Source organism: Pseudophryne corroboree, chromosome 2 (genome assembly GCF_028390025.1).
Source record: "Pseudophryne corroboree isolate aPseCor3 chromosome 2, aPseCor3.hap2, whole genome shotgun sequence".
In the NCBI taxonomy this organism is placed as follows: Eukaryota; Metazoa; Chordata; class Amphibia; order Anura; family Myobatrachidae; genus Pseudophryne; species Pseudophryne corroboree.
Genome location: NC_086445.1, coordinates 768,408,461 through 768,431,936, shown reverse-complemented (window position 1 = coordinate 768,431,936; position 23,476 = coordinate 768,408,461). Strand labels below are relative to the sequence as shown.

General features: G+C 44.3%; 1 protein-coding gene across 2 annotated transcripts in view; it reads right to left on the bottom strand.

Moving 5' to 3' along the window:
• The window catches only part of LOC135047928 (CD99 antigen-like), a 45,602-nt gene extending 23,373 nt beyond the window's left edge, over positions 1–22,229 (bottom strand). The window contains exons 1-4 of one of the 2 annotated variants that reach the window (XM_063955486.1): positions 22,118–22,229; positions 17,804–17,827; positions 17,672–17,704; positions 10,118–10,177 (exon numbers count right to left, since the gene is read on the bottom strand). In XM_063955486.1, coding sequence (XP_063811556.1) covers positions 10,118–10,177; positions 17,672–17,704; positions 17,804–17,827; positions 22,118–22,214 — 214 coding nt within the window. In that variant the 5' untranslated portion in view covers positions 22,215–22,229. The remainder of the gene's footprint in view (positions 1–10,117; positions 10,178–17,671; positions 17,705–17,803; positions 17,828–22,117) is intronic. The other variant, XM_063955487.1, reaches the window with a different exon arrangement.
• Between the last annotated feature and the right edge of the window lie 1,247 nt (positions 22,230–23,476).

Sequence of the window (23,476 nt, the reverse complement as noted above, 5' to 3'; positions counted from 1 at the left end):
CCCACTTGGCTGCATTGTGGGTTGCAGTTACCCGATGGTCACAATACTGGCCCCTAAACCCCGCCACTATTTGGCACTGGCTTGTGGGTTTACAGCATTAGTCACTATTCTTAAGAACATATACATGACCTCTATGGACATCAACAAGCAAATTAATATGAACCATAACAAAAACTAAATACCTGATTATTATTATTTTTTTAGGCAGAGCTACCATTATATACAGTGCATCCGGAAAGTATTCACAGCGCTTTTCCCCCTGAAAATTCTACACACAATACCCCATGACAACGTGAAAAAAAAAAAGTGTTTGAGATTTTTGCAAAATTATTAAAAATAAAAAAACTAAGAAATCACATGTACATAAGTATTCACAGCCTTTGCCATGAAACTCAAAATTGAGCTAAGGTGCATCCTGTTTCCACTGATCATCCTTGAGATGTTCCTACAGCTTAATTGGAGTCCACCTGTGGTAAATTCAGGTGATTGGACATGATTTGGAGAGGCACACACCTGTCTATATAAGGTTCCACACTTGACAGTGCATTTCTGAACACAAACCAAGCATGAAGTCAAAAGGAATTGTCTGTAGACCACAGAGACAGGATTGTCTTTAGGTACAAATCTGGGGGAAGGGTACAGAAAAATATCTGCTGCTTTGAAGGTCCCAGTGAGCACAGTGGCTTCCATCATCCGTAAATGGAAGAAGTTCGGAACCACCAGGACTCTTCCTAGAGCTGGCTGGCCGTCCAAACAGCAATCTGGGGAGAAGGACCCTGGTCAGGGAGGTGACCAAAGACACGATGGTCATTCTGTCAGAGCTACAGCATTCCTCTGTGGAGAGAGGAGAACCTCCCTGAAGGACAACCATCTCTGCAGCAATCCACCAATCAGGCCTGTATGGTAGAGTGGCCAGACTGAAGCCACTCCTTAGTAAAAAGCACATGGCAGTCTGCCTGGAGTTTGCCAAAATGCACCTGAAGGACTTCGACCATGAGAAACAAAATTCTCTGGTCTGATGAGACATAGATTGAACTCTTTGGCATGAATGCCAGGCGTCATGTTTGGAAGAAACCAGGCACCATTTATCACCAGGCCAATACCATCCCTAAAGTGAAGCATGGTTGTGGGAGCATCATGCTGTGGGTATGTTTTTCAGCGGAAGGAACTGGGAGACTAGTCAGGATACAGGGAAAGATGAATGCAGCAATGTAAAGAGACATCCTGGATGAAAACCTGCTCCAGTACGCTCTTGACCCCAGACTGGGGCGTCGGTTCATCTTTCAGCAGGGCAACGACCCTAAGCACACAGCCAAGGTATCGAAGGAATGGCTTTAAGACAACTCTGTGATTGTCCTTGAGTGGCTCAGCCAGAGCCCAGACTTGAATCCGATTGAACATCTCTGGAGAGATCTACAAAAATGGCTGCGCATCAACGCTTCCCATCCAACATGATGAGCGGTGCTACAAAGAGGAATGGGTGAAACTACCCAAAGATAGGTGTGCCAAGCTTGTGGCATCATATTCAAAAAGAGTTGAGGCTATAATTGTTGCCAAAGGTGCATCAACAAAAGTATTGAGCAAAGGCTGTGAATACTTATGTGCTTGTGACTTCTTAAGTTTTTTATTTTTAATAAATTTGCAAAAATCACAATAAAAAAAACTTTTCATGCTGTCATTATGGGGCATTGTGTGAAGAATTTTGAGGGAAAAATTAATTTATTCCAGTTTGGAATAAGGCTGTAGCATAACAAAATGTGGAAAAAGTGAAGTGCTGTGAATACTTTTCGGATGCACTGTAGATTTATGTTTTTACCCCAAGGCATGGTTGCTCCCAATAACTTCAGGAATAGGATATAACAAATTACCATTTTTAGATGTCTACAGTCCCGACATTATTACAACACAAACACAGTGCTCCTAGTATATATAAGATGAATTTATGAAAGCCCTGCTAGATTGGAATCATGAAGCCTTACTTTTAGAACACTGAGGAGTGGAATGATATATTCCCAGATTAAACTGGCACACGTCCACTTGTGACACTCACCAAGAAAGCTACATTGGACAAATGGATCTCTCCTAGTTTCCCTAACATTGGTCTAGCAACTGTAAAGCAGAACTACAAGAATGATTTTCTTTTTTATACATACCCCTATGAAAATAAACACTATTCTCCTCTGCCAATCATGCAGGAGCATATAGTTATTATAAACTGTCTTTTTCTTGTGTTGCAGAGAGAGAGAGAGAGAGAGAGAGAGAGAGAGAGAGAGAGAGAGAGAGAGAGAGAGAGAGAGAGAGAGTGTGTGTAGGGGGGGAGGGGTAATCTTAACAAGTACAAAAAAAAAAAAGGATTAGATCAATTTCTTAGATGCCTTCTAAAGCTTAATATTTTAATCATGTAAATTATTTAACAGGGTTTACTGTTAAATAGTGATGCAGATTACTGAAGTGAAAACTATTTCAAAGGGTACGTAGCTAAGCAACTGTATAAACAGGAAATACATAAAAATCAACTAAACCACAAATAAAGTATGTAAAGAATTGTGTCTACAGCAACTCTACTCACTAGTGGTAGAGTACATGAGATGTAAGGAAATCCTAATTTCACAAGCATGTGATAAAAGGCACAACTGTTAAAGTAAAGCCACGATGAAGTACTAACTTCCAATTTAATATCACTCTGTACACATCTAGTTTACAAAAACATCCATCATGTGAGTTAAGTTCCGGGACAGTCCTAATTCAGAGAACTCTGCTATCCATGCAGATCTCTTTATCTTCATTGCCCTGGAGTACAACAGAAAATCCCAGGTTTGTGCACTGTAATCAATTAAACGGTACCTGTACAGCAATTCTGTTGTATCAAAGCACAACAGTAAATAAATCTGCCTGGGCAGCAGAATTTGGAAGAGGATGTGCTCTTGTAGCAATGCCAACAAAAACCTATATACAACTAAACTGCCAAGTTTCTCATAACAGACTACACAACATTCAGATTTACATACCAAAATAAAATCTAATGCTTCCAGCATCAGAAGAAAAATTTGTGACAAACATTTTCTGAAGATATCTTACACATTCCAATATCAATTGTGTACTGAGCAGTACAACCCAAAGTCACTATTCTAAAATAGATAAACCACAAGCTCACGAGATGGAATTGCACAGGTGGGTGATGGGTGGGTGTAGGCTGGAAGTTCCACAGCTGCAGTCATCAAGACACCCTAACGGTCCATGTTTTAAGTATATCCATGGCTCAGAACAGATGATTAAATCAAATTGACAAGCACGGGTATACTTAAAATCCTGACCATTAAGGTGCCTTGAGGACTGCATTTGGGAGCCTCTGGTCTAGGCTGTTCATTTATTGGTATAGTGGGCGCTATATGCTGGAGCCTAACAAACTATAGAGGTTTATGGGACTGTTCATTTAATGCTCAGCTTAGGTTGAGGGCTACCAATTTTTTGGCAGGTCTGGATGGGGCTTACAGGACCATTTATTATACGCGACTGCTATTAATTTAATGTTGGAGCTGCCTTGGATGGGGGGGGGGGGGGGCTAATTTATTGAATGCAAATGCCATTCATTTATTGGTAGGTTGGTTAGGGATAAGGAGGGCCTAAAAGGTAAATGTTTGTTAGTAATTTGATTTGAAAGCTAGTTAGGGGAAGGGAGAACGAATGTATTAGAACATGGTTATTAGATTTAAGCCAATTAGTTGCAGGTTCTGTTAATGCATGTTACCACAGGTCAAAGTTGGTCATTCCGAGATGATTGCAGCAGCAAGTTTGTTAGCAGTTGGGCAAAACCCTGTGCACTGCACGGAGAGGGGGGGGACGGGGACGGACGGACCAGATATAACATGTGCAGTGAGAGTTAGATTTGGGTGGGGTGTATTCTAAATGAAATCTAAACTGCAGTGTAAAAATAAAACAGTCCGTATTTACCCTGCACAGAAACAAAATAACCCACCCAAATCTAACTCTCTCTGCAAATGTTACATCTGCCCCCCTGCAGTGCACATGGTTTTGCCCAATTGCTAACAAACTTGCTGCTGCGATCAACTCAGAATTACCCCCAATATCCTGTATGAGAGACTTACTGCTATTGAAACCTTAATGAGAGAGTTACGCTAATTTTAGTTTGCAGACTCAGTAGGTGAAAAGTAGGGAAAAACCTTTATTAACAATGTGCAGAACCTCTGGTACATCCCTCATCATGCGACTGAAGGCATTTAAATAGCTACTGTACTTATCCACTGCTAAGTTTTTCAGATTTCATGTACCTTTGCCTCTTCCAAAATGGGACCCAACATTTTAGCAGCTAACTTATCAGAAACCAGGCTTAAGACAAACAGTGAGAGTCAGCAGTTCCAACCTGTATTCTGAACTGTGCAGTATTGATTAGCTAGTCCTTTTCTAGAGTCAAATTTTATTATGGCTACTAAATAGACTATATTTTACCTAGGTCAGTGGTTCCATGAATGCATGATTTTGTATTCCCAACATGTGCAATGGTATTTTAGACCTACTGACTATATGAACTCTGCACTATGGAATATTCATGTGGTTTTATATTGTGTCAGTCCACGGGAGTGACTTTTTTTCAATGTATATTCCTTGATGACGTAATTTTACATTTATTAAATATATGCAAGTTTATAAGTTTTACATAAGGTCCACATCTTAGCTTGATTTACAACTGAAGTACTTACAGATAGGTCCTCAGTTATCTTAGCTTTAGTCACACCTAGGTGATAGCTTAGGTTGCAGAGTTTAATCACGGACAGGAGCGCTAAGGCATGAGTACATACTCAGCATGCAATACACATCTCCACAACTGGGTGGCTAATGCTCCACTAAGCCAGTACTTTAGATTGAATAGCGGTGGATTGATCTACAGTACAAGCTCTGGCAAATGGTGACGACTGTAATGTTAATATACAGTTCTGTACTGCATACTGTACACACAGATGGTGACCAATAGTCAGACGTAGAGAGTAAAAGAAAAAAAAAAGTTTATACAGACGCAAACGAACGTATTAAAACACGTGTCAATTGCCGTGTCACTGCATGTGAGCATCCAAGTTCCATAGACAAAGCAATAGAATAAAAATTAAAATAGTGTATGCAGACGCAACTAATGTGTGAAAGGAATAATGTAGTTCATTGACTTTAAAGTATGTACAGTGCACCAAATACAGTGTTTTTCAATATATGAGCGTCCAAGTCCTCCAACGGCATAAACGAACACCAATGGGATGGAATCGCTGCTTGCAGTACTCTTACACATGAACTTGTGCATCTTCCATGCAGCGACGTGGGCAAGCGATGAAGGCTTCCGCCTCCCACACTTGGAGTCACGGGTTCGATTCCCAAAGTGCCAATGTATGGGGGTTTTGTATTCCCTGAAATTCACTTTCATTTTTTTTTCTTTGTAAATTATTGTAATACATTCAATAGAAGTGTGCACACAGGTTTCACATAAATCAGGGTACATATGCAGGAGCTACTCATTCCGCTATCTAAAATAGCACAGTGGCAATGAGGACCTGTAGACATACCAATTAATATAAATTAGTGTATTCTGATGCAACTAACTGTTCGAGCAACACAGTACTGTAGATAGTCTGTGTTAGAGAATCTGTGTTGTACTTTGAGAAGGGATCACTGCTACTGTACCATTTGCACATCTATCAAAGCGACTGCAGTTCTCTATCTGATTTTTATATACAATACAGTTTTGTGTTGTACATTTATTGTATTTACCAATATTTAAGCGCCTGTGTTAGTAGGAAACCTGTAGTTATAAAATTGATAATGCAAATATAAATGAACCTTATAACTGAATTCCGACGTTCGCCTTCTATAAAAGGGGCTGTGTTCTGTCTCCTAAAAATGGTCAATGCTAAAGAAAAAAAAAATTATAGTGGCGCTCATGGAATCAGACATACAGTTAATAAAACATGTCCTTGGAGCCAATGAGTATAAAACTATACATTTATTTTACACGCAACTTTATACAAATTCCTTTGCATAGGAAACAGACATATAAAAATAACTCAATTCACTATAAGAACAAGTTGGTATCAAGCCGGTAGGTGGTAAGAATCCTTGTATGTATCGTATTTAATGGCCAATAATTGAAAGTCTGGGTGATTTAAAATCCATTACTACTATTGTGGTACCTATTCGCAAGGCACTGGAATAAAAATGTCAGTCAAAGGATTACTAAAGTTCATATAATATGCACCGCCAGAGATTCCATACTATATACAATGTAGTAAGCAGCCCGGTGTTACAATGAATCAAATTTTACTTTGTAACAAGCGCAGCATGAGCAGGTTTAATTACCCCCGGTCCTGTGCATCCTCTGGTTCTGTTACCATCCCCATGAGGGTGACCCCAATTAACCTTGCGGTTTGCCACAGACCGCAAAATTCCCATCATAGGCTATAATGGAGCTGCGTGAAGCTCCATTCTAGCCGGTGCGCTCCGCCTCACTGACAGGCCAGGAGCGCACAGCCAATCAGGACAGTGCTATGAAGTAGCGCTCCCTGATTGGTTGCTGGGATCTCTAGTAACAGTCACGGTGGGTCCCGGCATTCGGGGAAAGGGGTTCCATGTGTAAACATGGAACCCCTTTAGTTAGTTGGTTCTGGCTTTTGGTTTATTTTTTATTTTTTTAACCCTGTGGATTACTTCAGGAATGAAGAGGACCGATCATCACGGGATAATAGGAGAGTATTTGGGGTTTTATTTCCACAGGTAACCCTATTGGATTCTACTGGACAAAGGCACGCGATTGGCCGCGTGGGATGTAGGTAAGTGTGTATGAGCGTGTAAGTGTGTATGTATATCTTTTAAAGTTTTACTGACATGGTGTGTGGGTATTGTTTTTATTTGGGTATTTCTTTTGCTGTAGAGGTAAAGGTACCAGCATGGCTCATTATTTCCCCGCATGCTGGCACTTGTGGTTCTCCAAGTACCAGCAAGCCGTGGGGGGACTTGCTGGGACTTGTTGTTCCACAACAAAGGACAATATTCTTTTTTTTTTTTACACTTTGAAAGGCTATCAGCCCCCCATCCACCGCCCAGGGATGGGAGGTGGGGGGGGGGGGGGCAGCCTCTGGCTTCACACCTGGCCCTTGGGTGCTTGGTGGGCGACCCCTTGATTGAAGGTGTACCCACTCCCCCAGGGAACCCCGGCAGCCGGGACCAGTATAAAATTGTCCCCCGGCTGTGGCAATATCTCTGGATAGTGGAGCCCGGTGCTGGTTTTAAAAATACAGGGGACCCCTACATCTTTTGTCTGTATTTTTGGAACCAGGACTGGACAAAGAGCCTGGTTCAGGTTGTCTAAATATGGGGAAACCCTATGCATTTTTATCCCGGCATTTTAAACTACAAGGACAGTCTCAAAGAGCCCGAGGCTGGTTATGCTTAGGAGGAGGAACCCCACGTATTTTTTTGGGGGGATTTTTAACTATTTCTATACTGTACACAATGAAGCCCTGCACGGATCACACTGATCCGGCTGGTCTTCATTGTGTTAAGTCCGGCAGTGTTTTACTGTTCTCTCCCATAAAAAACACTGCCGGCAATACGAATTACTTCGACACCGGTGAACTCGAATTTACAAAACATGATAGTTTAATAAAGTACCGTGTTTTGTTTCAAAAAGTTGCATTCATACACTGCCGATGTCAGCAGAGATTGATCTTGGCTGAAATCGGCAAAAATATACGAATCTTAGTAAATACACCCCTAAGGGAGGAGCTTTTCTCTCCCCATTATACTTATAAAGAGAACACTAGCCGCTGTAACCATAACAGCAGAGTATGTTACAAGTTGTTCGTGCTATTTAGTACTCAAATACAAAATACTGTACAGAGACGCTAAGCACAGTGATTTGGCATCCAGGAATTTAGGGAGGAGCTTTTCTCTCCCCATTATACTTAATACTACGGGATTTGGACGCTCACATAAACCTAACATCAATAGATCATACTGTATCTGTAACACGTTTGTTTGCATCTGTATATGCTGTACTATTTGCGTCTGTACTGTATATACTGTTGTAAGGGTATACTGTATGACATACTGTAGCATATTGTAGCGTAATGAGACACACCAGTAAAGTAGTTCTTACGCTGTAGTTCAGTATTGTATTTTAATGGAGACCACACGCATGCGCATTGGTGATTTTAAAAAGCGAATCTGGAGGATGATCGCAGGTATTACACTCAAAGGTAATGCCAAACAGTCTGTGCGCCTCCCTACAACTAGGCGCGCCACCTTGCGCCCAGGCACGCTGCGTATGCCCGATCACGACTAACGCCTCAGCCAGCCAAGATAAAAGAGGCTCCATCCGTATATCACTTAATCACAGTTGTCTCTCTGCACTTACCATATTTTTGGATGTCACTATCGACTGTCACTATTAGGTTACCCTTTCAATTTACATGCCCACAAAGAAGATAAAGCAATGCAGTAATGTCTCTAGACCAGGGGTGTCCAAACTTTTTGCAAAGAGGGCCAGATTTGGTGAGGTGAAAACGTGTGGGAGCCGACCATTCAGCCTGACATTCTTTGAACCATTAATCATTGTACTCCCCGTGATACACGGTGATAGTGGGTGACAGGGAGATAATAGGTTACTGGTGAGGCAGGGGTTACAGGGAGATGGTGGGTGACTGAGGCAGGGTGACATTGAGATAGTGGATGACCGATGTCCCCAGTGCACATACATGTCCCCACAGCGCCAAATATGCCCCCAGTGCCAGATATACATGTCCCCACAGCGCTGCTGTGAGAGGAAGAGAGTGCAGCGTGCGCCTCTCCTGCCCTGGGCCCTCAGTCTCCAGCGGTGGTGTCCATCTTCAATTCGGCACCGGCCCGTGAGCCAATCAGAGCTCGCGGACCGGCAGCCAATCAGGAGCCTTAGCTGCCGGTCCGCGAGCTCTAACTGGCTCACAGGCCGGCGCCGAATTTAAGATGGTCACTGCCGCCGAAGATGTCTGTGTGCGCCGGGTAGCGGATCGAGCCACTTGCTGGCCACCGCTGCTGTAGAGAGTGAAGTCACTGACTCACTGTCTGAAGCAGCGCTCTCTACTGCCTGGCGCTCAAGCCCGCATATGTGTCGGACCGGCACTGTAACCCGGGTCTGCTGGTGCTGGAGCTGTGGGGGGAAGGCGATCGCCGTTATCACCCCCTGCTGGATCAATCAGTGGGCTGCGGGCCGGGGGAAAATGCGAGCACGGGCCACAATTGGCCCGCGAGCCGGACTTTGGACATGCCTGGTCTAGACTGATTCGGCTGCATAGTAAAATCACCCTACTATTTTAGACTTGTCTGTGCTGATGTCCGGAGGCGCATCAGCCTTGGCAGGGTGGGGGAAGGGGGGCTCTAGTTTCATATCAAGTCAATAGCCCTGATGTCATAACCACAGAAGGTAACATTCAGAAGATTCACAACAAAATTTTAAGAGGCAAAACAAGAAATATTCTCACAGACCCCACAAAATAGGGTTATAACACTATGACTCCCAACATGCACAATTGCTACATTATACACATTGGGATATTAAAATTGCACTGTCTTCTATTACCATAAAATACTATCCCTCTATTTTAAAGGGATCACTAGAGTGAGCCGTCTGTTAGACAGATACATTTCTTATTATAGGGGATTTTTTGTGCCCCCATAACCTATGAAGATGGTATGTCCCACTTCACCCTGCTTTGCAGGCACGCAAACAAGGAGCAGAGTGCACCTACTAGTGTTGCATCCCTCTCTGCCTGTTTAATGGGGAGGGCGTAGTAGGGAAGCCAGCACGGTCTAAAGTGATGCCTATCGCTATATAGCCACAATAACTCTAAGGAATTGTGCAGGAATTTGCAGAGTGGAGATGCATGCATTGCCCAGCCTCATGCAAATTTGGTCCCACCTTCAACCTGCTGTTGAAGGTGGGAACAAATTGCTGCAAACTGCTGTCATGTAATTAAATGCAAAAGAGATCCCATATCAAGTTATAACCAGCCTCAGACATTGTTGTACATTGTAAAAATCTGATTTTCACTTCATGTGACAGATGCAGGTCCCATATTCTTACCACTAGGATCTTCAGCGGGCAGACCACCAACAGCATCATTGAGATCGTCAAGCCCAAAGTCTACAATGAAACAAAAACCGTAAAATAGATAAAATAGGAATTTGATACCTAACGGTAATTCCTTTTCTCCTAGTCAAAGTGGATACTAGGGTCTTGTACTTTAGTACCATGGGGTATAGATCTGGTCCACTGGAGCCTGGCACTTTAAAAACCTTGAGTGTGTGTTGGTTCCTCCCCTCTATGCCCCTCCTACCAAACTCGGTCTAGGAAAACTGTGCCAGAGGTGACGGACATAATATGAGAGAAGAAACATTACAACAGCGGTGAGGCAACAAGCCAACACAGCCATAAACGAAAGGAAGGCACTAACCAGAACAGAGGATAGCAGCACCACCCTAACCAAGATAGCACAGCTATCCCAACAACATAATGAGACCACAACTCTGGTCCAACCAAATACTCACAGGTAAGCAGGAACGAAGCACTGAATCGGGCACCCAGTATAGACTACGGACTAGGAGAAAAGGAATTACCGGTAGGTTTAAAATTCCTATTTTCTTACGTCCTAGTGGATACTGGGGTCTTGTACTTTAGTACCATCGGGAAGTCCCAAAGCTCCCAAATTGGTGGGCGAGTGCCGAGACCTCTGCAAAACCGCCTGACCAAACTGAAGGTCATCCTTGGCCAAGGTATCGAACCTATAGAATTTAACAAACGTGTTCGAACCAGACCAAGTAGCAGCACGGCACAACTGTAGGGCCGATACTCCCCGGGCTGTCGCCAAGGAAGAGCCTACCGACCTCATCGAGTGGGCCTGAATAGACGTCGGCAAGGGCAGAGCCGCCAAAGTATATGCCTGTTGAATGGTCAACTGGAGCCAGCGAGCAATAGATTGCTTAGAAGCCAGCCGACCAACCTTGGAGGCATCATAAAGGACAAACAGCGAGTCAGATTTCCAATGACAGGCCGTCCGTTTGACATAAATCTTCAGGGCCCTGACCACATCCAAGGACACAGGACCAACGGAAGTGTCAGACAACACCAGAATCACAATAGGTTGATTCACATGAAAGGCTGACACCACTTTTGGAAAGAACAGAGGACGGGTCCCAAGTTCCGCTCTGTCTTCATGAAAGATCATATATGGGCTCTTACAGGATAAGGCCCTCAATTCAGACACGTCTGGCAAACACCAATGTCAACAACATCACTGTCTTCCAGGTGAGAAGTTTCAACTCCACCCTATGTAGGGGTTCAAACCAGTCCGATTGAAGAAAGGACAAAACCACATTGAGTTTCCACGGAGCCGTGGGAGGTACAAAGGGCAGTTGCATATGAAGAACTCCTTTCAGAAAAGATTGTACTTCCGGCAACATAGCAAGTTGTTTCCGGAACAAAATAGAGAGATCGCTGAAATCTTGACTTTGAAGGAGCCTAAACGCAGGCCCATATCCACTCCCGCTTACAGGAAAAGTAGAAAACGACCAATTCTAAGTTCCACGAGAGAAACCCTTCTACCCTCACACAAGGAAACATTTTTCTTCCAAATACGATGGTAATGTTTTGACATAACCATCTTCCTGGCCTGTACCATGGTGGAAATGACCCTGGAGGGAAGACTTTTCCTAGCTAGAATTTCCCTCTCAACTTCCAAGCCGTCAAAAGTAGCCGCTGTAAAAGTGGATAGACAAACGGACCTTGTTGAAGATCTTCTCGGAGCGGTAGAGGCCAGGGATCCTCCAGAGCCATGGTTAGGAGGTCTGAGTACCACACCCGTCGAGGCCAATCCGGGGCAATTAGAATTGCCTGAACACTTTCCCTTCTTAGTCTTTTGAGAATTCTTGGGATTAGTGGTAGAGGAGGAAACAGGTATACAAACTGGTACATCCACGGCGTCGTCAGTGCGTTCACTGCAACAGCCTGCGGATCCCTCGTTCTGGAACAGTAACAGCATAGCTTCTTGTTGAGCCGAGAAGCCATCAGATCCTTTTGCGGACAGCCCAACCAGTGAATTAACTGTTAAAACAACTGGGGATGTAGGCCCCATTCCCCGGATGGAGGTCGTGCCTGCTGAGGAAGTCTGCTCCCCAGTTGTCCACTCCTCGAATGATATGGCCCTTGCATGGGCCTCCGCCCAGAGGAAGATTTTTGACACCTCTCGCTTCGCCGCTCTACTTTTTGTTCTCCCCTGTCGGTTTATGTACGCCACTGCCGTTGTGTTGTCCGATTGAACCTGGATCGCCTGATCATTCAGGAGATGAGAAGCTTGCAGAAGAGCATTGTAAATTGCCCTGAACGCCAGGATGTTTATCAGCAGAGCAGATTCCTGAACTGACCATATCCCCTGGAACCGGGCCCCTTTGGTCACAGCACCCAAACCCCGGAGGCTGGCATCCGTTGTCAGTAGAATCCACGAGTGGATATTGAAATTCCTGCCTTCTATCAGGTGAGGCACATGTAGCCATCATAACAGAGAAATCCGGGCTTTTGGAGATAAGGTCACTTCATGATGCATGTGAAGGTGAGACCCCGAACATTTGTCCAGCATGTCCAGCTGAAATGGCCGGGCATGAAATCTGCTGTATTGGATTGCCTCGTAAGCAGCCACCATCTTGCCCAGTATTTGGATGCAAAGATGTATGGATACCTTACGAGGACTGAGCACAGAGCGAACCATAGCCAGGATAGTCAAGGCCTTGTCCATCGGGAGAAACACCCTTTGAGACACTGTATCCAGAATCATTCCCAGGAACTGAAGACGTTGGGTTGGTTCCAGGGGCGATTTCTGAAAATTTAAGATCCACCGATGATCTGTAAGTAGGCGAGTCGTCAGATCAATGCTGTGCAGCAGACCCTCCTTAGACACAGCCTTTATGAGGAGATCATCCAAGTAGGGAACTATTTTCACTCCCATCATGTGCAGTTGCAGCATCATCTCCGCCATGACTTTGGTGGAAATCCTCGGCGCTGTGGATAATCTAAAGGGTAAGGCCTAAAACTGGAAATGGTCATCCAATATTGCGAACCTGAGGTAAGCCTGATGAGGTGGCCACATGGGAATGTGTAGGTAAGCATCCTTGACATCTAGAGATACCAGGAATTCCCCCTCCTCCAGACCGGACACCACTGCCCACAGGGATTACATCCTGAATTTGAACACCCGCAGATATGGGTTTAGAGACTTCAGGTTCAAGACACGGCCCACCGAACCGTCTGGTTTGGGAACGACAAAAAGACTGGAGTAAAATCCCTTGATGTGTAAAGGAGGAGGTACTGGAACCACCACCCATGTCCGTAAAAGCATTTCAATAGCCTCTTGCAAGGTAACTTTTGCTGCCGGTAAAGCTGATAAGCCAGACTTGAAAAATCTGTGAGGAGGGAGGGCTTGAAATTCCAGCCGTTATCCTTGGGAAAGGAGGTACCTCACCCAAGGATCCTGGCAGAATTCCACCCACATGTGGGCTAAGTGGTGAAGGAGAGCATCTGCCTGAAAGTCGCCCTGCTGCTGGGGCCAACCGTCACGCAGAAGGCTTAGTGGCAGGGGATCCGGTGGTCTGGTCCAGGAAGACAGCAGTTGCAGGTTTACAGGACTTACCACGAAATCCTCTGGGAGTGGTGGAGACCCCTTGGCCACTGCTTCTGAACCTCGCCACACGAAAGGACTGCAAGGAGGGTCCGGTGCAGGAACGTCTAGCAGGTGGCACAGCCGATGGCAGATAGGTAGACTTACACGCCATTGCTTGGGAGATCCATTTATTTAATTAATCTCCAGACAAGGCATCACCTGTAAAGGGAAGATTTTCTACACCCTTCTTGGAATTGGCGTCTGCTGACCATTGACATAGGGGGTCATTCCGACCCGTTCACACGCAGCGGTGCGTGACGTTGCCCGGCGACCTCTTACGTCGCGGCTACCGACGGAAGCGGTCGCAGAGCCAACCGCTAAGAAGATTGACAGGAAGGAGGCGTGGCAGGGCGGATCCGGACCATTGGAGACTATTTTCGGGGAGTGATGAGTAAAACGCAGGCGTGTCCAAGACAACGGAGGGCAGAGGTGTGACGTCAAAGCCAGGTCCATCATCGCTGGATCCATCGCACAGGGTAAGTATGTCCAGGGATGGTCTACTTCTGCTTGAAATTTATTTTAGCTTAGCAGGGTTGCATAAGCGATCGCAGCCCTGCTAAGCTAAAATACACTCCCTGGGCGTGGACTATTGATCGCAGCAGCAACTAAAAGTTGCTGGCTGCGATCAACTCGGAATGACCACCATAAACACAGAGCTCTGCGCGCCGAAACAGCCATAGCAGAGGTGCGGCCATTTACCTTATACAACTCTTTAATAGCCTCGCCCATAACATTTGCATCATCTTGTGTATGTTGGAGCAGAGTAATGACCGCATCCCGGGGCAGAGTGTCTAAAAAGTCAATAACAATATCAGACCACTTGACTACTGCCCTGGAAATCCACCCACAAACTATTGTTGGGTGTTGTGCTGCGCCTGCTGCTGTATAAATTGCCTTGAGTGTGGACTCAATTTTGCAGTCAGCTGGCTCTTTCAGGGATATAGCCCCTGGTACTGGCAGTACCAATTTCTTAGTCGATACGTCTGTATCCAGACAGTCTGACGGGGGGTTTTCCCATACCTTCCTGTCCTCAGCTGGGAGGGGAAAAGTAGTTAAAAACCTCTGAGGAATTTTACATATTTTATCAGGGTTCAACTAAGCCTCCCTGGCCAGGGAGTTTAATTCCTTAGACAGAGGAAAAGTTGTTGAGGTCTTGGGTCTAACATTAAAGTATAACTCCTCCTTTGATTCTGCCTCCTGATCTTGTATGTGAAGGACCTCTCTTACAGCAAAAATGAGAGTCTCCACCGCAGGGTACAGAGAACGGTCCTTATTCATATAAATTATCCACATCAGGCTGATCAGAATCAGATCAGCACCTTAGGCAGTGAGTGTTTATGTGAAACCGCTAGAGGGGGTTGAGAAGCCTTCTTGGTATCTGCTGCTTTAGCCACACAATCAATAGTGTTTTAAACACCTGTCTCTCTTTTATCTGCATCATGCCCTTAAAGCTGTCTAGCCAGTCAGGTGCCTGTGAGCTAGGTCCCTGTAGCGACAAGGAACATTGTTCACACATGAGTGACCCCGCTGAGGATAGGGTAAAGTTAAAAGCAGCACACAACCATGTCCACGGACATACAACAGCAATGCAGCGCAACTCACTGATCAACACCTCCACACAGACCCTAGAGTGACACTGAGGAGCGGACACCAGCACACAGAACACAACAGCACAGTGTGTAGAAATATGTGTATGACCTGATATTAGTGCAGCAGAGCTACAGCTGGCGTGCTCCCCCTGTCTATGAACCCCTGGTACCAGTGTTACAATCTGTAGCAGTGTGGGTCCTGGAGGAGCAGCGTGCATGCAGCATTGAAGATCTGCAGCAGCAGGAAATGGTGCCTTCCCGCCGCTGGTCCCACTCCGGGAAGCCCCTCCCCTTGTAATAGTGCGTGGTCCCTACCATAGTTTATACTGGCCACATAGTAGAATATGCCTTGACATTGAGCACTGAGGGGCAACAGCACTGAGCCAGTTTGTCCGTGGCAGGCACTGCAGCTCCGGGCCCATGACCTCTGCGTGACTTGCCGACAAAACTGCAGCGGGGACCGGCTAACCAGGACCCCGGTGTAACACTCACCGCACCTTGTAACTTCGCCATCTGTTAGAGAGTGGTGGCTAGCTGCTGGCGTGGGCACACATACTTACGATGTGTGATCAGTACCTCAGGAGCTCAGTGTCCTGTCAGCTGGGATTACGAACCATTAACCCTCAGGAGGTTGGTTCGGTCTGCCCTCTAAGTTCCATGAAGCAGGTAGCCAACCAGAGCTACCTGAAAATAATAAACTAAAATAAAAATATAAAAGGAAAAGTCTCTGGAGCTTCAGAGAAATGCACCCGGCTCCTGGGTACATTTTTCTAAACTGGGTCTGGTAGGAAGGGAATAGAGGGGAGGAGCCAGCACACACTAAAGGTTTTTAAAGTGCCAGTCTCCAGTGGACCCGATCTATACCCCATGATACTAAAGTACAAGACCCCAGTATCCACAAGGACGTAAGAGAAAGAAGCAGCAAGTTTATTAATTTAAAGAGATTGAGAGTAATATGAAAGTGTCTGCTTTCCATGGATTAAAATAAATGCATTAGTAGTTATCCACTTAACTGGCTAATACCCCCTAAAATAAATACATATAAATAAAATACCCCATTGTCAATTTATTATCAAATTTTATAAATGGCTTTTTAAATATGACACGTATCATTTTACTCACATCTTTATACTTGATTATAAAATTATACCAATTCAGGTTTAAAATGGTTATTCTTTACACCATCTGTTAATGATTTGAAAACAATTTTGGGGACATTTTTGGAAAACTCTTCGCAAGCGGCTAAGTGTTTCATACAAGTTAAGAGGCAGCACAGAGGTCAACAGCAAAGCTCAAAGATATAGTATGAACATCCACTACAAATGTAATGCCATAACACCAAAATTAAAAAATTGTCCTAAACTCCTGTTCATATATTGAAAGCAGCAAGGTGGTTACATTGTAATATTAAATGCTTGAAATCCTATTTACCATTACTATCCATGGTGACTTATAACTATCACAGTTATCAGAAGTGCTTAAAGCAGGCTTGCCCAACCTGTGGCTTTCCAGCTGTTGCAAAACTGCAAGTCCCATCATGCCCTGCCACACTTTTGCTATTAGGGAATGTTAAAACTGTGGCAGGGCATGCTGGGATGTGTAGTTTCACAACAGCTGGAGAGCCACAAGTTGGCCAGGCCTGACTTAAAGCATGAAGCCTCATTTCGTACACTTTATGCCACTTAAATATAAATTAGAAAAGGAGAAGATGCCTTAGTGACCTGAAGCCTGGGATACAAATGTAACAAATCCAGTGTGCGGTGTTCTTGGTAAAATGAGCAGAAGGGTGCTCTGGGAACATCTGAAGTGAGTCTACTATAACCAGGGAGTGTTGCCTCTTCCAGTGACTTATCACACTACATTAAGCTTGGGTACAATGGCATGTGACCAGCAGCCGACTGAATGGTCTATTTAGTGGGTGGAGAGTGGTGCTAGTGCATTAGTGTGTACGTCAAGTGGTCTGATAAATTCAACAGTCCCCAAAACCCCTGAAACAACATTGAGGGACAATATATAGATGTGTCCTTTAATAATGTTGTGTATGCATCGCGGCATGCGAGTTGCGGGAGATCAGGAGCATGCATATGCTCGCACCTGCAATCTATACGCATTACATGGTAAATCCACGGGTGCGAGCGTATACAGCCTGCCACAGCATAGCGTTACCTCAATGTGTGCGCTCGTGCATATGCATCGTGGCAATGTTGTATAAGGTCACATCTGTAGCAACAACCTTAAGTGATTAAAAATAGCAGGATGAAAAAGCAGAGGGTGTAGAATCTTAACTTTACTCTTAAAACAAGCTAGCTGCGAGATCTGAATGCTATTAAAAGTACTTACCACCACCACCACCACCACCTGGTTGAGGCTTGTCTGTTAAAAAAAAAAAAAAAAAAGCAGAGGGTGTAGAATCTTAACTTTACTCTTAAAACAAGCTAGCTGCGAGATCTGAATGCTATTAAAAGTACTTACCACCACCACCTGGTTGAGGCTTGTCTGTTAAAAAAAATAAAATAAAGGGTCTTGATAAAAAAAAAAAATTGTACAAGTCAAAAGGCTACTAAACATAAGCACATGCCATAACAAATATCAAAGCAGACAGCACACATTAGTCACTAGTTGCTTCACCAGATGTTGGATAATGATAAGCAAAAAAAATTTGCAGCGTCATTGTCTCAAGCAGAATACCTTACACGTCAGCTAGCTGGGTAATTACATGGCAGTTGTAAAATGTACAAGCCAATCCTAACCCATCTACTGCAGGAGAGAGCACCAACGGCATGAAAACCTACCAGGTTATCTTATACATATTACACACTATCCAATGGTGCGTATTATTCGTTGTATGTCAGCAATGTATCAGCAACTGTGTACCCAGAAAACTCTATCCTTTCCTTTTGTTTATTTTAGACTGCAGCTGTACTTACAGCCATTTATTCTGTACTTCTACTGATCATCTTTTTGGAGCAAATGCATTCATTATTTAGGCGAGTTCTTGTGCTTATCCTGCCCCTTCTACACAGACTATCAATGCAAAGCATGTAGCTCTTTCGGCTGCATGTGCTTAACTTTCATTAGCAGATGTGAGGTACAGAAAATAAAAGTTACTGTCCCAGCCTAGGGGCTAATTCAGATCTGATCACTAGCAAGCGCACTGCTGCGATCAGATATTCATCGCCCACAGGGGAGTCTATTTTAGCTGTGCAAGTGTGCGATCGCATGGTGTAGCAGAGCTGTACAAACAGATTTTGTCCATTCTCTGCGCAGCCCAAGACTTACTCAGCTGCTGCGATCACTTCAGCCAGTCCGGGACCGGAATGAACGCCAGGAACACGCCTGCGTTTTTCAAAACACTCCCAGAAAACAGTCAGTTGACACCCACAAACACCTTCTTCCTGTCAATCTCCTTGCGAACGCCCGTGTGAATGGATAATTCGCACAAACCCATCACTGAGTGGCGATCCACTTTGTACCCGTGCGATGCACCTGTGCATTGCTGTGCATACACATGCGCAGTTTAGACCTGATCGCCCACTGTACAAAAACGCAGCCCAACGATCAGGTCTGAACTGCCCCCCTAGTGCGGAGGAGATACATCATGTCTCCTGCTGGCCCCTTTGCACATACACAAGAGCCTGAAAATCCGCAAGGTCTAGGTCAGTGTTTTTCAACCACTGTGCCGTGGTACACTAGTGTGCCCTGAACAGTCTCCAGGTGTGCCGCCATAGAAGCAGAGCCAGGCTTTCAGTGTTTTGCCGCTACTGAGGCCCTGGGACAATCAATACTGGTGGGTTTAGTGATTGCGGAGCCAGTTCTAATTTTGGGCCTGGGCAGTGTTGGGCTCTTCTGGCTTTCTCAGATGTGGCTCAGGTGTTACCTATGGAGAAGCTGCAACATGACATCCTAGGACACTCAACTGCACCATGTATCACCGTTATATCTGAGTGTGCATTGGCAATATTTAAATCTTGTTCAGTGTGCCGCGAGTTGAAAAAGGTTGAAAATCTCTGGTCTAGGGTCTTGGACAGTGTGGATGGTGTAATGGTTAGCATTACTGCCTCACAGCACTGAGCTCATGGGTTCGATTCCCACCATGGCTCTAACGGTGTGGAGTTTGTATAGTCTCCCTGTGATTGCGTAGGTTTCCCCCGGGTACTCCCGTTTCCTCCCACAATCCAAAAATATACTAGTAGTTTAATTGGATCCCAACAAATTTAACCCTAGTGTGAATGTGCGTGGGTGTAAATGTGGTAGGGAACATTTGATGTAGTTATGTGACCGGTGGTCACAATACCAGCACCTACATACTGCCCCCATTACAATACTGTCAGTTGGCATGCCGACTAACCGGGGCTATACCCACTCGTGGGCGTTCACGACACCCAGAGTGTGGGCAAAGAACCTGTGGTGAGCGCAGTGAGCCCGCAAGGGGCTTTGTTGCACTCACCCCCTATCCCCCTCCCACAGCAATCTGATTGCCGGGATCCCTGGGTCGGTATGGTGACTGGCGGTCTCCCGTCTGCGATACCTGCCAGGGAATACCAGCCACTGGGGCAGGGACTTATGTGAATGGACTCTCTGTAAATATTCTCTCTGTAAAGCGCTGAGGAATATGTGTGCGCAATATAAATAACTAGTAATAAAACAATAAGTGCGAGGTCTTAGTGCGAGGCTAACAGCACATGTGAGGATGTCACGCGGCGACATGGGGACTGATAAGTACTCGGATAGGTAGGTTTGTAGGCAAGCAGTGAAAAGACTCAGCTTTTTGTCATTTAGTAAGTGCTCCTAACGTTTTTGGCTATGGCTGTGATGTTCATTTCAGAAGCCAAAAGGCGCAGCTACAGAAATATATAAAAGTTCTCCATAGTCTGACTTTCAATACATTTTACAGAAGCAATAACCCTTTTTTGCACAAATGCAACACGGTAGTTGCATAGTCTTGGCATACTGTTTATCACTGTTCATTAACATAATAGGTCAATATTGTATTTTCCATTAAAATTACATCTAAGTCATGTTTTTTTCTACCATCTGCAAAAGCATCGGGGCAAACAAAGGTCATGCAGAGAAAATGTGACAATAAAAAGTTCCGCAAAAATATGACAAGTGCGAAACAGCCCCAGCTCAGACCCATCATCAGCCATGACAGAACTGCAGAACGTTAAAGGGCGTACCACAATAGCGCAACATTGCATGAAACGTTAATGCAGGTGCTGGTTTGAGGAAAGAGGCCTAAGTTGTTAAATGTGAACGTTATTCATTTAGTGCCAGGGCAGAATGGTGGAAGATTAGGCCTACATGTAAAAATGTGAATGTTATTCATTTAAGTTCTAAACATGGATGTCAATTTTATTTTGGGGGACAGGAAGCCTAGAATGTTCACTCATTGCTAGGTGTTCTGGGAAATCATGTGGCATATGTATCAAAGTATGGAGAAAGAAAATACCAACTAGTCAGCTCCAAATAAAGTCTGTAATAAGGCAATTAGAAGTTGATTGGCTGGCACTTTATCTCACTCCAAGCATATGCCCCTTAGTTGTTTAAACTGGTCACAAGACCCCAGTATCCGGACAAACAGTCACTTTAGCAGCATGTGTAGAAGAGGTAGTAGACAGCCGGCCCCACACAGTCAAGACAATCTACTGCATTGCAGTGCATTGTAAAGTTGGAATCTATGGGCCCGATTCAGACCTGATCGCTATTGTGCATTTTTGCACCACAATGCGCACGCTCGTCACCAACCAGCAACAAGATGGTGCAAAAAGTTTGATTGCACGGGCATTCGCAAGGTGATTGACAGGAAGAGGCCGTTTGGTGGTGGTAACTGACTTTTTACTGGGTGTGTGTCTGGAAAAACGCAGGCATTCCCAAGCATTTTCTGGGAGGGTGTGTGATGTCAGCCCCGATCAGCCTGTTCTTTGTGCACAGCCCAGAACTTACTCCTACAGTGCGAAGACTGCACACACTGGATAAACCATTCGATGGTGAGCGAGTTGCTGCCGCCGACTGAGGGACATTTTCACACAGCGTACACATGAGATTGTACAGCGACTATCTGATCACAGGACAGCAACATTTGGTGCACAGCAATCAGGCTCTGAAATCACCCCCTATGCTCACATAACAGTGGCTCTCAGTATATTTGGTCTTTGAAGGGGGAAGTAGTTTGGGGGTGGCCTAAAAAAAAAAAAAAAAAAGTCTATAATGATAGCAGCTTTCCTTATGCGCTTACCACACCTACTTACATTTGGCCTCCACCTTTACAGGGTCACAAATATATATATATATATATATATATATATATATATATATATATATATATATATTTATTTATTTATTTTTTATTAGGACACCCTAGTCTCGTTTAAAAAGAAGATGACCAGTTACAAAGGGATATTAGGGGGGAGCTGCTGTGGCCAAGGGCAGCATCTCTACATCTCCCAAAAACAGGAGGCAAAAAAAAAAAAATGGTGTAGAGAGTCATTCTCATTGGTTGGAGACCGGTAGTGTGGAGTGCAGGAGGGAGCAGAATACGGGACCCATAAGAGAAGCAGTCTACAGGAGCGAGCAAAGGTATTGGAGTCCATGAGAGGGGGTAAGTAGAGAGCCTGCTCTGCAAACCAGGTGCTGCCATAACTCCCTTGCTATCCCTCAAAAATGCATCCCAAACTCTTTACTAATACTTCTCTCTGTATCTCACTTGGGAAAAGCGCCATACTAACTAAACTCTCCAAGACAGATTACTTTGTTACACAGGTCATGCACAATTTAATCATAACTCACCACCTCCAGGTTTCGGTGTAGAAGCCGCAACTGTTTTTTTAGTAGTTTCTACTGGAAATTGGAAAAAAAATAAAAAAACACTTGATAAAACATTCATTACAAAATATAGAAATGGGCTAAGTCAGTGGTTCCCACACTTTTTTGAATCACAGCGCCCTTGAGTATCAGAATTTTTTTCATGGCACCCCTAAGCCAGAAGTATCTTATTGAGAAATTGGGGGGGGGAAAAAATATATATATTAAAGTAAGTAAATTGTGTTGATATATAAGCCTTAAATTCAATTATGTGGTGCGGGACAAGATTTGATTCTGTTTGTCCACATATTTTAGGATTGGCAGCCACCAGCGCTGGTTTTGTCTATTACATTAACCATAAATAATTTAAATTGGTCCTGGATCATCAATCCAAGGCACCCCAGCATGTGTCTTGGGGCACCCCAGGGTGCCATAGCACAGTTTGAGAACCACTGTGCTAAGTAATAAATATGCCATTATAATACCTCCCAACCATTCTGATTCAGGGGCTACAGTCCAGCTTTTAGGTGTCTATACAGACTGGCAGAAGTGTTTGGCGGGGTGTCCCACTCACCTGTCACTGCATGTGCTGAAAGACAAAGCTGTTCCCAAGGGAGAGGGGTTGTCGCTGGCCTAGCTCTACATACAAGGGGCTCAGTGGAAGAGACACAAACCACAAAATGACTCTTGCAACTTTTTCAACTAGATATATCCTGAAATATAATAATACCAGGGATTTGTATATTGCTGCTGGTGAGAAACAGGAACATGACACTATGTTAGTGGTTAGGGGCGTAGATACTGGATGGCCGCAAAAATTCAAAATCTATGTAGATGTGGCATTATGCCTCTTTCCCACTGAGTCCCTCATATGTAGCCACCAAGCATAGCACAGCATGATGTGAACAAACGCAAAGAATGATGCAAGGTATTACAAACTAGCACAACACCGCCCCCCTCCCATATACAATATCCTGCTTGTGAAATTCTATTATTCTAGAAGTATATATCAAATTAATTTGGAAAGCAGTACTGTAGGTGTGAGATTAGTGTACAGTGTTATCTGCATAGGTCCCTCACTTTATTTTGGTAGTGTGCACCATATTTCCTATTTAAAATAAAACATAATACCTTGCATGAGTTACTCACTAGCAATTTTTGGTGAAATCTCTTTATCTATAGCCTATTAACTACGGGGTGTCTCTAACACCAGATTAAAAAAGAAAAAGAAAAATAAGAACCTAAAAAAAGAGTGGAGTGGAAATATTGAAATATTTTCAACTTACCTGTATGATCTATAAAGATAAAAGGGAAAAAAAATGCAAAAGTTAAGATGATACATTT